Raw genomic sequence first — 16629 nt, 5'->3', positions numbered from 1 at the left:
TTTGTCACGGGGGAGCCCCAGGAAGGCCTCGTCCTGTTCTGGGCTCCCTGTTACGTGGAGGGCATTTGGGGCTGGGGAGGAGGCACGGCCCAAATTTGCCTACAGTCTCTAATTTCGTAGCAAGAGGAGCGAACGGGGGCACCCTCGCCCCACCGGTTGGGTGCTAATTTGTTCTCGGCAAGTGACTGTAACCTCCCGGGGAATGTGAACAGCTCCTTGCTCTCCTCCCCTGCCGGGAAACCAGCTGTGCAGAGAGCAGCCAGGAAGCTGACGGTGTCCCCTGAAGCGCGTTAGCTGTCATGGGAAAACACCCAGCTGAGATTTGTCCGATCCGCCCTTCAAGGACTGGTTGAAAATCTTCCAACTGAGCCAAATTGCTTGGCCAGTGCAAACCCAGACCTTGCCTGACTCTCTCTGCCCAGCCGTGTCTCAGCCCCTCCACCTCTATCCAAAACATAGAGCGAACCCGATGGGCGTTCACTGGAGGCAACTCCTAGCCATGTCCGGTTTGGTGGCTCCAAGCAATAAACCCGCTCTGTCTGCCAAGGATGTTGGCCCCTTAGGCACTTGGGCTGTTGCCAGTTTAAAACCATACATGACCATAAATTGGAGGAAAATTTAATTTGAAACCCTGCCTTAAATGGGAGTGTTTTGTCCCTAGACCTTTGCCTGCTGGTATTTTATGGGCTGCTGAGTACTAAACAACTCATTGCCAGTAACATTGCATGTTCATAGGTGAAAATTTTTAAAAAAACAATTAAAAAAAAAATGTACCCAGTTAAGAAATTATGGCAGTGTTGCAATGTTACGTAAAACTAGCCATTCTGTAGGAGAATGATGGATTTTGGAACTGATTAAAGTTTAACATTTAATTGCTCCTCATGTAACATTACTCTGCTTCAGAAATGTTTTGTATTTTGATATAAATAAACATTTGTTAAAAAATAAACCGGAGGCATGCGGCATTCGTTTTACTTTCTGCCTGTCGTGACTCGTGTTATGGACACTCGTGAAGTCTTGTCCTTTGGGGTCAGATGTGCTTGTGAAATCCCTCCAGTATCCTCGTGGAGATCTCTGTCTGGGACTCCCGGGATAGCCCGTCACTGTGCCTGGAGGACTGAGGGCTTCAGGATGGAGAATTCCCGCTGCGAGCACATGGGTTCCCCCTCACTGAGTAGCCACGCCAGCGAGGGAGGTCGGGCGGGTGAGATATTCCCCTTTTAACTGCAGCACATTGCCGACACCATGCCATTGTTACTTTGCTTCGTGTTTGAGCCGTGTGATGCTGGGTGACGACGAGTGGCTGTTCCCTGATTTCTGTGCGACTGCCGTCAGTGCTGTCCAGGTGTGGCAGATCCCGATTTGCTGGCCTTGTTGCCTTTGCAGTGCCAGGAGCAGATGATGCCACGTGGTGCACGAAAAGAAAAGGTTCAATTCCTGGATGTATGAAGCTGGTCCCGTTTCTTTCCTGCTGCAGACCCCTAGTTTTAGAGTGGGGACAGGTCAAGGTCCCATGTGTGTCCCCTGTGCTGTAGTCAATTTGGTCCCCCTTTGAAGTGCAGCAGCCCCTGGAAACAAAGGTACAGTTTGGCAATGATCCTATCTTGCTGACTTGCATGTGCTCCCAGACCAGGCTTGGAGTGGTGCTGGGGCCGTATGAAAACCGGCCTATCCTCCAGGCATCAGGGGCTGTGCAGAACTTGGCTCCTTTTGAAAGTCGCTCTTCGCATGGCTGCTGAAGATGAAATAAGGCGGCGACACCACCGTTGGTCTTAATAGCAGTCCCAGTGCCAGCCTCAGTTGTGTTAGGACAGCAGTAGTTGCTTCTTGCCTGTGTCTCAAATACAGCTTTTAAAAAAAGATACTGGAATTTTAGAGTTGAGCAGTTTTTAATCTGCAAGTACCACCTGTGTCAATGGTTATGAAAGAAGAGATTATTTCCTTTAATTGCCCCTAGAATTTAGAGGACTGCCTAATTTGCAGTTAACCTGGCAGCCCGAGGATCTTTCCAAACTCTACTGCAATGACTTTACCTCTCAGGTGGCCCACAGCAGCTGGCTAGCAATGCCCAGCTATCCTGCACAATGCTTTAGGACAGGAAGTGAAAAATCCCATAGAAACCCCAGCAAAGATTTGGAGGAGGCGAGTGCAGTGACGCTGTACAGGGGAGCTCAGAAGCATGCCAGCTAGACTGAAACTGGGAACTGAGAAAGAAAATGATGTGTAAAGTAGTATGGGAGTCCTTATGAAACAGAGCCCCTGGTTATTGAGCTTAGAGTAAAGACAGCATCTCTAGCAGCCCCTGGCACCCCACTGCAACTTGGGAGGAAGCGGGCCAGGCACACGTGGGCAGGATGGCACTTGCTGCAGTCCACCCTGCAGCAGTGCCACTGACTGGGAGCAGCACCAATATACAGGCTCTCCCAGGGCACCATTTTCCCTACAGCCGGCTTTGTGCACGGGACCCCTGGGCTGAGCTACAGGTGAAATACGGGAAACGTGCATGCTCGGGGGTGTTTCATGTAGGGGTGTGCAAAGCAGGCCCTGTTTGATTTGGATTTGGCTCAAATCGGGCATAGCGATTTGATTCATTGATTCAGATCACTGTCCCTGATTCCATTTGGCCGAACCTGAAGATTTGGTGCCTATTCGTAGAATCGGCGATTTGGCCATAGTCACGGCTTGAAAAGTTTTTTTTTATTTTTTTTTTTTCTATAAACTTTCATGACCCCAAAGCTGTGCAGTGAGAACCGGGAGACCTGTGTTCAGTCTCCAGCTGGTCAGTGAGTGCTGCAGGCCCTTAGGCTGTCACCTTCCACTTCCAAAATGAAAGGGGTTGCCAAATGGGGGATAACACTGCCAACCTTGCCAGACTGGATGGTTTTTCCAAACAGGTGCCCCGTGTGCCAGTGAAATTCATTTTGGGCTCAGCATCCTTTGAATACCAGGTTGGTGCTCCAACGCTATCTAGGCGGTTTCCATGTCCCCTAGGCACAGGCTCATGAGTGATGGGCTTAAATTGTAATGAGGGAGATTCAGGTTAGACATCGGGGAAATATTTCCATCTACAGTGATGGCTAAGCACTGGAACAGGTGACTTAGGGGAGCCGCTGAGTATCCATCACAGGAGAGTGTTTTAACAATAATTGAGAGAAGTGCCAGGAATGGTTTAGACACGGTTGCTCCTTTCTTGGGAGATGGACTAAGTGACCTCTCAAGACCCCTCCCAAGAGTCATCACAGTGAGGGGCACATCCAGGAAAAGGCCCAGCCTTTCCCAGCGCCAGAAAGGAGGATTCCTGCTGTGAACGCCTGGGTTGCCCCTCCCTGCCTGGCCACGCCAGTGGAGGAGACGGGCTGGTGAGGTATTTTGTGCCATTGTTACTTCATCGGCGGTTGCTGCGGGTTGGAGCCACGTGATGCAACAAAGCTGCCGTGACACCAGCGTTCTCACTGCCGCGGGCACCGGTGCCCAGGGGAGAGGTGGCCTGAGGGAGGGTTCGCCTCCTGCGGGAGGGTGCGCTAGGATGATTATTTCCTTGTGGACCACATATATCATGGCCCGTAAAGTAGCTGGCTTCCCGCTCCCAGCCTGCAAGACTCAGGTGAAAAGGCGGAGGAGTACAGTCTGGCTGTGTTGTAGGGCCCTGGTGGGGGGTCGCGGGGGTAAAAGCCAGACTCACCCCATCTCGCTCTTCTCAGGATACTGAAGTGATGGAGATGGAGACGGTGTCTGTGCTGGAGCACTGGCTGAGGAAGGTGAGGAGAGCCTCAACAAGTCACCCAGGCAGGGTACATCTGCAGCGAGGCTGCCAAAGCCCATGAAAGCTGTCCGTCGCCCGGATGCTGAATCGGGGACAGACCTCTAATGCTCAGATACCAGGACGCTCGCAGAGGGGAGCCTGTTACAACATTTGGGTGCCAGAAAGCCGAGCAGCAGAGGCCCCTCTGTGTGGTGCTTGGGCCTTTTGGTGCTCATGTTGGGGGAGGATGGAACAAGACCGAGATTTAGCAGGCGTTTATCCAAGGGGCGCTGGGGTGAAGGCCTGAGCCCGACCTGTTCATTAGAAGGGAAGGTAACTGGATGTAATGCCAAGGTGTCTGGTGGGCGCTGAGGTGGAGCAGGTTGTAAGGCCCGGGCAGTTGGCCAACAACAGGAAGGTGTAACCATCTGGCTCAGCATCACGTTGGTGACTACCCTTTACTATGCGAAAGACGGTTGTGGCAGAATAATGCCCCGCCCCGGGCTAGTGCAGTGCAGGGGCTGGGACTACAGCCTTTAATGCAATTCAAACTTTCCAGGGCAACCAGCTGAATGCTAGCCAGGAAAGGCTTGTGCGTGGTCCTGATCTGGCAAGTCGCACTGCTTTATGTTACCAAGCTACGATGGGACCTGGCAGTAAGCAGGAGGCTCCGATTCCAGTCTCAGGCTCTGGGGGTGCACTAGCCGCGAGGGTCTCTCAACCTACACAGTGGGAGTGTGTGCATGTGTAGTTATGTGCGCCTACACTTAATGCGCCTTTGTTTAAGGCGCATTAAGGCCGTTTAGGTGCATGTCTACACACAGACACACTAATGCGCATTAAGGTGCATTAAATTTAGACTCGCATAGCTAAGTCACATTAGTCCACGCGTAGCCATGCTAATGCGCATGAATGCAGCGTGTGTTCCTTGATGCACACACTGTTAATACTCATTAACCATCTACACATGGGTTAATGCGATTTAGCTAATCGTGCTTAAATGTGGTACTTGTATCAAATTTTGGTGGGATTAGCCTAAAATCACCATTTTTAAGGCGCATTCAGGGCAGGCACGTTTGGATATGCTCCCTGAATGCTCCTTAGAAATGGCGATTTTAGGCTAATCCTGCTATGAAAGGGCCACGTGTAGCTGAGCCCAGTGTGTCCTAGGCTCTGACCCCCTTGGTGAGTTGTGGGCCGAGTTGCCCAGAAAGGGCATGGCTGGTTTTGCTTCCCTTTCAGATCGAAGAAGAAGCTTCCAAGATCTTTAAGCAGAAATTGGAAGGCAAAGCAGAAACCAGGTCAGAAAACGGGACAGAAAACAGGATGGGCCCTGCTGATACAGGAACAACCAGGTCACAGGTATTTCCATTTGGGGACGGCTATATGTTCACATGTGTCCCCTTTGCACCCCCTTCCCCAGCCACTCTTAGCAGGATGCTTGTGGGCTGTACTCTTTGGGAAACCTGGCCCTTGGCAGTCGGGTTGGACTCGTCTTGGCTCTAGGTCTAAGGGGCTAAGCAGTCATCTTTCTACAAGGGGACAGGCTGATCGGACTGGGCCAGGAAGGACTAGCCTCTCTGCCTGGGCAGCTTTATCTCAAAGTAGCTGTTGTATTCTGTTTCCCTCTCTTCTTCTGAAGCATCCCATAGCAGGATGCCTGTTGCACGTGAAGCGAAAGGCTCCCGTTGACTTCAGTAGCTCTTCCTCAGGCCTTTAGAGACACAAGGGGCAAAGAAATGGCTTTTCTTGCACATAAAGCACCAGTGGCTTTACATTCCCATGTGTAATACCAGGCTGTTGGAGCAGAGGTTTGGCATCTCCTGTGCTCCAGAGCATGATCCATGCAGTCTTGGCAAGCAGCTTCTGAGTAACTGGAATATGAAAGCAGTACACGAGGGTGCAGCGAACCTCCCATGAAAGTAGGCTGTAAAGCAGGCTGTCTACCTGGTGAAGACTGAGCTGAGTTTCATCCCCGTTCCCATCAGGCCGAGATGCTGCCGGCAGTAACTGGGTTTGCTTTACCCTCTTGCTCTTAGATGGTTCAAGTCTCTAACACCAGACTGCCGGAGTCGGCGGCCTCTAACCAGTCTCTTTCGGAGGGGAGAACAAAGGTCCAGTTCATACGATGGAGGTAAAGTCCTTGTATTCTTTGGCCTGGCTCATGAGGTGCTGTGCTGGAGTCCAGCTCCCCCAGGGGAGTGAGGGAGAGCAAAGAGAAGGTAATGAGTTTCGTTGGGAGCTGAATGGGCTTGGGACTGGACCAAAGGACTTGCTCCTCCAGGGGTGCATATCAGCACCACGAGCTTGATGGGGCTGTACCGATTTCCACTGGTCAGGGATCATGCCCAATGCAGGCAGTGGCTCATCACAGAGCTCAGGAGCTTAACTTCTCCCTTATAAAACAGTGTATTAGGACAGAGAGAGGGAGAAGCCAGGACCTCCCATAGCATGAAGCAGTCATGCCCACTCAGTCATTACACAGCAACTCAGACCTCCGGGGATCTAGCAGGACTTCCATCAGGCTTTAACACAACGCTGAGGAGCCTGCTTATTTTGGAGGTCACAGACTGACTCTTGGGTCATTCCTAGGTTAGTGCCTTGTCCTGCCATTGGGGCGGTACCTCGGTTACAGACTGAAGGGTTCATGTAGGGACTGGGGATCTTCCCAGTGCTCATCTGGAGTGGAATGGTTGGCCGCTTCTTGGCAATCGAGCAACAATTGTCAAGAAGCGTGTCCGACTAGACGCCCGCTGTCCTTGCAGCCGCACCCAGGTCTATCGTGTCTCGAGTGACATGAGGGAGGAAGCCATGCAAGAGCGGCTGGATCAAATCCAGAACAGGTGAGATGCTTCCAGCAGGGCCCTGCAATGCCTGCCAGGTTCAGAAGGGGAAAGGCCGATGTGTTTTGATCCAACTGAGGTCAAATCCCAAAGGGGCTGGTTCTGGATACCACCATGGGGAGTCCCCATGCCTGCCCCAAAGAGCTTGTGGTCTTAGCACAGAGCACCCTGCCCTTAACCTGTTGTTAGGGTGAACAGCCCCACTGGGTGCTGGCTGAGTCAAAAGGTGGGAGCCTACAATGAGAAGGCAGAGACTCCAGGTAGGATCCAGCAAAGGCAGTACCTTAGCAGGGGGATAACCTGGGTGCTTTTGCTACTTCCAGCTGTGCCTGCTCTTGGAAATGTAATCTGAGACCCCTAACTGGGTGATTTTCCAGTGCCTTAGGTAACCAATCTTCACTGGCTAGGGATGAGCCCAACCAAGATCAACCCTCTGCTAGCTCGGGTGTTCTCCTGGCTGGGTGTTCAACCTGCCTTCCCCGCGGCACATCACAAGAACAAGGGCGCTGTCGGTGGAAGGGGACAGAGTCAAACCTGAGCAAAGGAAATGCTTTGTTCATGCAGTAGGTGCAGGTCATTAGACCATCAAACTCATTGCCACAGGGAGTCATCGAAGGCAGAGGTTCCAGGAGTGACTATTTACGTGGACTGGAAGGTTATTCAGGCTTATAACAACTAGTGTGAAACAGCAAGCATTTGGGGGGAGGCTAAAAATCTCCCTTTTCCAGGCATTCAGCCTGCTCTCTGGCCATTAGGACGAACCTTTGTGACAGCAGATTTCCCTACAGCCACCTCCTGCGAGGTTCCTGCACTTTCATCTGAAGCCCCTGGAGTTGGCAGCTGTCAGACAAGTGGGCCGGGTGGACCTGGGGTCTCATCCCCTGTGTCCATTTCCAGATTCTTCCGCATGCCTTGTTAGAGTCCAGTGTTTCTCAACCCGGGGGTTGTGACCCAAAAGTGGGTTGCAAGAATATATGAAAGGGCCACGAACAAATTTAAGCAACAGATCAAACTTTTAAAAATGGATTCATCTTTAAAGAAGAAAAACATGGGAAGCCGTGGCTTTTCCCTTGTGGGCTGGCAGAGGCCCAGCTTGCGAGGGGTTGCTTGGGGCCCCACACGCACCCCTCTGCCTCACACACTAGGACCTGGGGGCAGCAGGTTCGGAGTGGGTGGCACTAGGTTGGGACAGGCCATCGATGTTTACAAATGGGTCCTGGTACAAAAAAAGTTGGGAACCACAGTGTTGGACAACATCAGCTCACATCCGTTGTCATCACTTCATCACCCCTTGATTCACTTTCAGCATCGGCTTTCTCGGTGTTTTACCCGTTAGGGGTTGAACCACAGATTCCCCTAAGTAATCTCCGCTACAGGACAATCGTGTCACGATGCCAGGCCACTGCCTGGATGCTGCAGCGAAGCAGCAGTGTGCCAACAGCTCTTGGCAGCGTTCCCGCTCTGCAGTGGTGGGCCAAGCCCTGCGATTTCCCCAGTGCAGTGGTGGACCAAGGAAACTGTTTCCCCCAGTGCAGTAGTGAGCAGACCCCTCCATAACTCCTTGTTCCTCCAGTGTATCCCAGCTCATGATCCAAGCTATGCAGGACAACTTGTCGAACACTGACATCCGGGCCACTCTTTCAAGCTGAAGGCAGCAGGTGAGGCAGCGGGTCAGGTACAGCAGTTGAGACAAGGAGTCCAGCTCCCTCCTAGAGAGGCAGGTTGTTGTAGCTTCTCCAAGCCTGCCATGCCCCTTGACAAGCTGGGGCTGTCCGGCAGCCCGGCTGCAGGAGCTCTGGCTCTACCAGGGCTTGCGGAAGAACTCATGCTGCTTTTTTATTCAGCCCTGGGTTTTCTCTCCATCACTCCTCCTGCCTGCGCCCCTCCAGTTCATCCCAATGGGCTCCCCCACTCCCGTTCCTGAGCTGGGGATATGCCTGGGCCCAGTATGAGGGGGCAATATTTGGTGTCAGACTTTCAGCTCCAAGAAGGTATCGACATCCAAGCCAGTTTTAGGGGGAGAAACCAGAGGCCAATTCTGGGCCCCACCAGGCTGACTTATCCCAAGTCACCCAATGAGCAGCTGGGAGGGGGAGGGGTGCCCTTTGCCCAAATCCCCACTCGACCAGCAGCATTTCTGGGTAAACCGGAGTTTTCCACTGAGTGCATTGAGGTCCCCGGGGAAAGATACTCCTATGTCCTTTCTGCTCAGGGTCCTGCCTCTTGGCTCAGCGCTGAACTAACCCTCCTCTTGTCCTGTATCAAAGGTTCTTCTGGCCAATTCAGAGCAGATCGGCTGGAAGCACGGCTGGGGTGATAGTTCTCTTCTGATTCCCAAACCAGATGAATAAATAAAGACAGTTGTTTAAGGCGTCCTAGAGCCCTGCTGCTTCTTGAGCAGGCTCGGCCCCAGCTCCGTGCGGCTGTCCGAGCTGCTTGGCAAGGACTTCCCGGCAGATGGGAGTGTTTGCTTGCAGGATGGCAGCGTGCGGAGAGGGAGAGGAAGAGTGAAGGCGGCCGGAGAAACAGTGGGAAGCTGGAAGAATAAGAGAACATGCCCGCCTGCCAGAGGACTTGCCCTGCCCAGCGCCTGCTTGTCTGTCTGTCCCTCAGTCTCTACTTAACCGGCTGGTTTTTATCCTGGCACCTGAGATGCTTCAAGAAGGGATGGATGCTCCCTGCCCCAGTGCTGGCTGTTTTACCGTGGGCAAAGCTGGAGCGATTCTTGATCCAAGTCCCGTCCGTGCCCTGAAGGCAGGGGGGCAGTGCTGGCAGACGAGTTTCTGTGGGTAGATGTAATATTTTGTATTAGACCAACTCAATAGTTGGGAAAAGTGTTCTTTGCAAGCTTTTGTGCACAAACACCTTCAGGCATAGAGAGAGGTGGTGGGGACTTGCAGATTTGCTAAGGGGATTAGGGCTAGCAATGATCCCCCACCTGCCCTCTCCCCCGCAGAGGCCATTCATTGCTGTGGTATTGAGACCGTCCTTGTGAGATTGCATTTCCCATCTCGTAGGATCCTAGATCCGGTGAATCTCATAGATCCGGTATAGCCTGTGACGCATGTGCAAGTTTCTCCCCAGAGATTTTGCCTTCACCTTCCTCTGTGCATTTGTTGTTTGTGTTGTGGCAATGGCCAGAGGCCTGCCGTATTCGGGGAGCAGGGCTTCGCTGTGCCTTGGGCCATGCAGATCCACAGGAAGACACAGGCCCAGCCCTGGAGAGCTGTCCATCTCGAAGAGCAAGCAGCTGCTGGCCCGCGGCGCGTTAGTTGTGCGTCTGTGTACCAGTACTTTCCTTCACAATGTTGCTTATATTCTGAATGCTGGGAAAAGGGGCTCTGGGGATCTTCAGGGAAGAAACGGGAGCGAGAAGAGAATCGCTGCATTGAGAGATGAGTGTCAAGTCCAAAGCGGGCATGGAGGAGGGCGCTCTTACCCCTACACCTATATCACATGGTTCCTGGCTGTCCTGGCCATCGGGCCTTGTTGTGAGAGCAGCACTGGAAGAAACACAGAAAGGTCTTGCTGTGGAAAGGGCCGGCCCTGCTCCCATGCTCCTGTTGCTTGTTAAGCAACAATGGCAAACACGGAGCAAGGGAGAAGGTGAGGGCAAAGCCATTACCATTGTTATTACCGGCTCAGCGTCTCCAAGACATTGGCAGAAACAAAGTCATTAAGTGGCTCGAATGGAGCTTTGCTCCATGCATGATTAAGCCACTTGGAAGGGGAGGGGGGCTTGGAAGCAATCCGCCAGCTGCACCTGTAGTACAGGGGGCACCGATTCACGCTGAATTAAAGCGAAATGAGTGGCAAATTTGAGGTTGTTCAGCCATGACCAAGGCATTTGTGTAGCTAAATGGGGCTGAAAGAGCTAATCAAGGTGTTTGGGATCATGGATTTCGCAGGGGCACAGGCCTGTGTGTGGCCGGGCGCAGGGGGATGCTGAAGGGCCCAAGGGCAGCCTCATCTGAGTGCTGTGCAGGGCCAAGCCCTCAGGCCTGGGTTGGTCAGGGCACCCTGATGTTATTTGGGCACCTCAGTGAATCGCTGCAGAGGCCTGGGGGCATGTAGGGCCCTCATGGGGCCTTTTACGTCCATGCACATTTTAACCCAAGTTCCTTAGGACTGGCAGAGGGCTCCTGGGCACTGAGCAAGCTCTGCTGCATGGAGGAGGCTGGACTTGAGTGCCAGGTGTGAAGCATGGGAGCAGAGGGGGCCTGGATCGGGGAGGGGGGAGAGTGGCATCTCTTCGTCTTTTTGCCAGCTCTTTCCAGCTCAGTCAAGGGAAGCATCAGTTGTGACCCCACTGTACTACTGTGTAACAGGGAGCCTGGCGGGGTCTGTGTTACTTGAAGGTAAAAACACCCCAGCCAGGGAGCTCCACAGGCTTAGGCAGGGCAGCAGCTCCTGGTTGAGAGGGCAACAGGGCTCACGAGGCAATTAGCAACCAGCCCAGGTGCTTCCCTGACCAGAAGCAGGCAGAGCCCTGGGAGTACATGTGTCCGGGGTTTGGGTTGGCAAGCCAGGCTAGCCCTGCTCGCTGCGGGGTTAGGCGCTCCTGCCCAGGAGAGGCTCCCAGGGACACGGGTCCGATCACTTAGCTGCTTGTGGGAACACGGGGGCTCAGGGAGCTCACCAGCAGCCAGGCTGGGAGGTTTGCAAGCCCCAAGGTAAAGAAGGTTTGGCCTCCTCAAGGGACAGAGGGCTGCTTTCTCTGTTGCTGTTGTGTTACAGCTCTGGGGCTTATGTTTACTTTACCATTTGTCCCGGCGGCTTAGGGTCCCAGGGCCCAATCGCTGAGTGCCAGAGGCCTCTGTCCCTTCCTCCCAGGTGCAGCCGGCAGGGAAACGAGAAGCTGTGGCAGGTAGCCCAGCCCATGGCCTGCAGCTCGATGCCCGGACCTGGGGCCAGGTGGGAATGTTTCTAAGGGAAGCCCCAGTGGCTGCCACTGGCAGACACCGTGGCCAGAGGTACAGTTGCAGTACAGTGACTTATTGATCGGAGTTAACACCACGGCTCTGACAACACCATTACCAGCTTGGACTTCATGTTTAAATCATCACTCCAGCGGCTCGGAAACACGCACTCTTTTATTGAACGCATGCTCGGCGGCTCTTCCTGATCCCATCCCTCTGTGTGTTCCCTGTGGCGGTGCTGGGGGGCCGGTGGAGAGCAGAGGTGATGACTCTGGAGCTGTGTGGATGAGGGTCTCAGGCCTGGGCCAGCTGGCTGGAGAGGGCTCGCTGTACAGGACTTGCCTCTTCAGGTCCTTCCACCTTGCAGCAGGCAGGGCAGTGGGTTTGACATAAGCATAATAACAGGGCAGAGATTTTGCTGGGCAGAAACAGGTCTCATGGCCAGCAGGCGAGTGCACTTGGAGCTGGGTGTGGACAGCAGTGTGCAGCATCCGCATGTGCATCTTTATTGCAGCCCTGACCAGGACTGAAATGTCACCTTAGTCTGAAAGTTCAGCATTTTGTGTCTAAGGCACGGAGCCCTCCAGTCTCCGACCAACCCGCTTACTATGCGCTCCGATTGTGGGGACACTTGCAAGGTGTGCTGAGACCCAGCAAACTAATTTCATACCTAGGAAACTAGTTACTAGTGTACTGTGTTTCCTGGCTGCTGGCTGGGCTGTTGAGCAGAGATCTGTACTGGAGAATGAACGGGACCACTTCAGTTGTATTCCTGGCTCTGCCACAGACTTACTGTGTGATCTTGGTGCTTTCTCACGCTGCCTCAGTTTCCCTAGTCATACAATGCAACCCAGCCAGGGAAGCGATTCCACCCTGTGCGATATCAATTCTGATGCCACCCTCCACCCCTTCATATCTTGGCACCTCCTGCAGCTGTGAGATACACTATAATTATTCGGTCCATCCCCTTGTCCCATGGGGGTGTTGCCTAGGCAGCGGGGTGTTTTTGCAAGGGGAAGTTTTGCTTTTCAATCTGTCCATGCTGCTCTGTGCTTAGGTTGAGGCTGAGGAAATGGTCCTGGCACCTGGAGCAAAAGTGGCAAGGTTTGTGAGGGGCCCTCGATTTTGGTGGTGTCTGCTCCGTGGTATGGCTTCAGCTCCTGGAGAAAGCATCGTCTCCTTCCCAGAGGCTCTTGGTCCCCACGCTGGACAGCTTTGCCGGGCCTGAGAAGCAGAGCTGCTGGCTGCAGCAGGTATTCCTGAGCTAGCAGCCCTCTCGGATCCTCCCGGCAGCCTTGGAGATCCTGCAGGGGCTTTGACTGCTGGAGGCCAGCGTGGGGAGCAGGGCAGTGCGACCTCCTCTGCAGCCTATGTTGCTGAGACCTGTGCAAGGTCTGGAGGCCTGCGCCTCCTCTGGTTTCCCTTTGGCTGCCAGATGGCGCTGCTGGCCCAGCTCTGAGAGCCTTCTGCATCCCCGGCCTTTCCACCCTCAGCTCCCATCCCAAGCCCTTGGCCTGATGCTTCAGGTTTTTCTCCCTGCACAGACACTGCTAACCTACAGGCTTGGAGACCCTGCCAGCCTGCAGCCCTGGAACAGCTCCCTGGGACCCTGCATGAGCTGTCAGCCCCCTGCATCCAGGGGAAGGGTCTGGGAGGGCAGGACTGAATGCTGGGCCTCATGCACTCCAGCAGACTGGACCTCCTCAGCATCTGGAGGAGCTCCTATGAGCTGGTCCTTGAGCACGAGGGACACAAGGGAGCATTTGACATCCAGGACCTGGGGCGACAGGAGGCAGGGGTAGACTCACCTGCCCTGTAGTTCCTTACTCATGCAGCAGCTCTGTGCAATGCACTGCCCCAGCCCAGAAGGGAGAGTCCTGGGCAGAAGGGGTCCTTGTTGCGGGCGGTATTTTGCCCAAAAAAATGGAGCCAGGACATGAGCTCCATCTCCAGCCCTGCTCCTGGGATCTCCCTTCCTCTGCACCTTGCTTTGCTGTAACATGGGGGAAGAGGGGGGTTATGCCAGGCTTGCATCATTCATGGCTCAGGGGCATAAAGCAGTGGGCTTCATCTGCCCACTACCCCACCCTGCAGCCAGGCCCCAGCCTGTCTTCTCCCCTTGAATGTGGAGCTGTCTTGTTCCTTCTCTGCTAGCACGGAGGGATCTTTCCCCACTTGCTCCTCTGACGGAAACAAAGATCACGGAAGCCGTCAAGTGTGATTATAATCCCTGCCACAGCAAGCAGTGCCCCCTCTCCCCACCCTCCCAGGCACAGCACTGGAGCTGGGTGGCATCTCTTGCACTGCGCACAGCCCCGGGGAGCTGTCTGTCAGAGGAATCGCGCTCGGCCTCCGTGCAGAGCGCGAGAAAATAAACTTTCGTCTTTCACGCTTAAGATCAGATGCAAGATTAAAGGCAATTGGGAAAGGCAAATGTGCTGATCTGATGGAGCAGGGGCTGCAGAGGTAGGTGGCCTCATCGTATCACTCATCACACTGACCCCTGTTCACTCCAGCCCCACGGCCCTCCAAAGGCCTGTGCCTTGCCATGGCCGCACAGATGCTCAACTCTGCCCCTAATGTGGCCTTGCCAGTGCCTCCCCTCCATGCGTGGACCCCCTGCCACTGCCTGACCCTGGCTTCCCTTGATCCATGACCTCTCAGCCAGACACTCCCATCTGTCCGTGCCCCTCGCCAACCCTGTGGCTGATGCATCCCCTCTGCCTCTGACGCCCGCTCCTCTCTGCTCCGAGCTCTGTGTCCGGTGCTTACCTTAGCCCTGTGTTAGATACCTGCCCTGTTTCCCCTTCACCCCTGACCCCACCTTCATCCCATTTGGCCCCGTCCCTACATCTCCCCTCCACTCAACCGCATGCCCTGGGACAGGGCTCACCACCCATCTCCCCAGCAAGCGCAGGTGGCCCTCAGGCTGGGTGGATTGGCACCCGCTCCTTTTTCTTCAGTGATTACCAGCTCTGGGGTCACTCTGCCAGGCGTGCTGTTTATACTTTTTACCCAGCAAAAGTCCTTTTCAGGGAAGGGCCAGGCAAACACAAAGCAGCTCTTAGCAGCTCCTCCGTTCCAGCCTCTTTCCCCCTCCTGTGCTGTATCTTCTTGACAAATCCTGTTATCAAAGCTGCAACCCAGAGCAGGGCAGCAGCTCCCTTGACCTCCCTTTTCTGTGGCTGGGAGTAAATGCTGGCAATCCAAACACCTGACAAAGGCACTGACTGGAAGCGCCCCTGCCTGGAGCATCCTCAACTGAAGAGCTCGGTGCCCTTTGAGTGCTGACGTGCCAGCCCTCACTGGCCGCCTGCACAGCTCAGAGGTTATTGTTATGCTTGGAGAGGGCTGCAAATCTGAGTGATGAGTTTTGTGGTGCTGGCCCAGTTGCCTGAATGGAGCGTGCATCCATTGCTCGCTGTGGAGCTGCGTGCGTTTGTCAGGTGGGGTGTGGGGTGGCACGGTGTGGTACCATGGGCTGAGGGGCACTGACAGGTCTTGGAAGAGGGCAACTGGTGATGAATCAGAAACCAGCAGTGCTGGGCTGGTGAAAAAGTCAAAAAAAGTGCTTGGAGTTGCTGGGACAGAGTCTTATAGGGGTCTTGCTTCTGCCCTGGAAAGAGCATCTGCTGAAGTCTAGGAGAGCAGGAAAGGGCAAGGCAGACAGCAAAACAGGAGGCATCACTCAGGTATCATGCAGAGGCCACGGGCACAGGAACGAGCATGGTGACAGCACCGGAGTCCCTTTCAGGATAGCTGGGGCCTGAGACAGGCTCATCTGAACTGTGCCAGCTGCCCAGCCAGACAAGGGTTTGCTGCCCTGGGCAACTTCTGGGTCATTTAACGATGTTGATAAGGGCCTGGAGATGTGTGTAGCTGCTGCCCCTTCGGAAAGGGAGCAGGAGCTCTCTCATGCAGGTGTTTGTGGCACAGGCCTGGTGGAGTGGCAGCTGACGGCCTCGGGCAGGGCCAGCGGGACACCGATGTCCTCTGCATGCTCACACCGGCCACTGTCGATACAGTCGTCCTTGCGTTTTTATCAGCATTACCATCCAATATTCCCTGGCCGCTTTGTCTTTGCTTTGCATTTTATCAATATGACTGGCTCATCCTCCAGTCCCCCTGCATGGGTTTATTAATATTGCCCTCTGATCTGTGGGTAGCAGCTGCTCTTTATATTCCAGCCCCATCTCCAGCTCCTCCAAGCCCAGTCGCCATGTTTAATTAGATTTTCCCCTTGGCTCAGGCAAACACAAATTGAGCTCCTGGTATCTCTCTCCTGTGCTGAAGCTAGTGCCTGGCCAATGCAGACTGCTCCCTCCTTGATATTAATATTCCACCATGGTCCTGTATTCGTCTCCTGGCGAAAAAGTCCAGGGAGCGCTCTGGACTTGAATAGCAGGGAGCTGATTTATTCAGTGAACCTCTTTATGTAGGAACAGGGCACAACCTAGGACCAGACAAGGACAGACTGTGCCCATCTCTGGGAGTCAGGATACTCGGGTTCAAGTGTGTTATGTAATGATTAGACATGGAGGATTTGAATCAGGATGCCTGGGTCCTGGTCCTGGCTTGGGACCTTGAGTCCTGGCTCAAGTGTCTAGTGCTTAGACCACCGGATCAGGAGCCAGGGGTCTTGTGTAACAGATGGTCCTCAGATCTGCCATTCAAGTATTCAGTAGCTGTTGCTCTTTGGTTAATAAAATATCTGGTATCAAACAAAGTGTCTGCATTTTTGGTAGTGGATTGACTCTGGCCTGAGATTCTGTTCTTGGACGTGGGTGGCAATATGTCTAGTGACCAGAAGGTGGGGTAAACGTGTCAAGGCTCCTGGGGTCTAGCCCCATGTTTGTAGTTGGAGCAGGGCTCTCGAAGTTAGGATGGCTGGGTCACTTGCTGGGGGACCTTGCATGGACTCATGGGTCCTGACCCTGAAATCAGACTCTAGCAAGCCGTCTGCTTGCCTGAATCAAGGTCTGGTTTCTGTGGGTTGAACCTGCAGCATCAGATGCTTTTAAGCTCTGTGCCTGGCAGCTGCCTTCATCAGGATGGCCTGAATGGCAGGCACTCCTTTCACCAGCAGCAGGAGGAGCATTGCTCAGGGAGGTGCTTGGAGATTGCA

The 16629-nt window shown here is 54.0% G+C and overlaps 1 protein-coding gene across 1 annotated transcript; it reads left to right on the top strand.

The window, feature by feature from the left end:
• The first annotated feature begins 3526 nt into the window (after positions 1-3526).
• SPATA19 (spermatogenesis associated 19) lies at positions 3527-8234 on the top strand. The gene is made up of 6 exons (XM_090027235.1): positions 3527-3604; positions 3702-3758; positions 4985-5104; positions 5782-5876; positions 6508-6585; positions 8159-8234. The coding sequence occupies exons 1-6, from the start codon at positions 3527-3529 to the stop codon at positions 8232-8234; spliced, it is 504 nt and encodes a 167-aa protein (XP_089883361.1).
• The last annotated feature ends 8395 nt before the right edge of the window (positions 8235-16629 follow it).

This window comes from Crocodylus siamensis, chromosome 14 (genome assembly GCF_052110815.1).
Source record: "Crocodylus siamensis isolate JL-2025a chromosome 14, ASM5211081v1, whole genome shotgun sequence".
Lineage (NCBI taxonomy): Eukaryota > Metazoa > Chordata > Crocodylia > Crocodylidae > Crocodylus > Crocodylus siamensis.
Note: the sequence above shows the minus strand (reverse complement) of the source record. Positions and strands in the feature narration are given on the sequence as shown.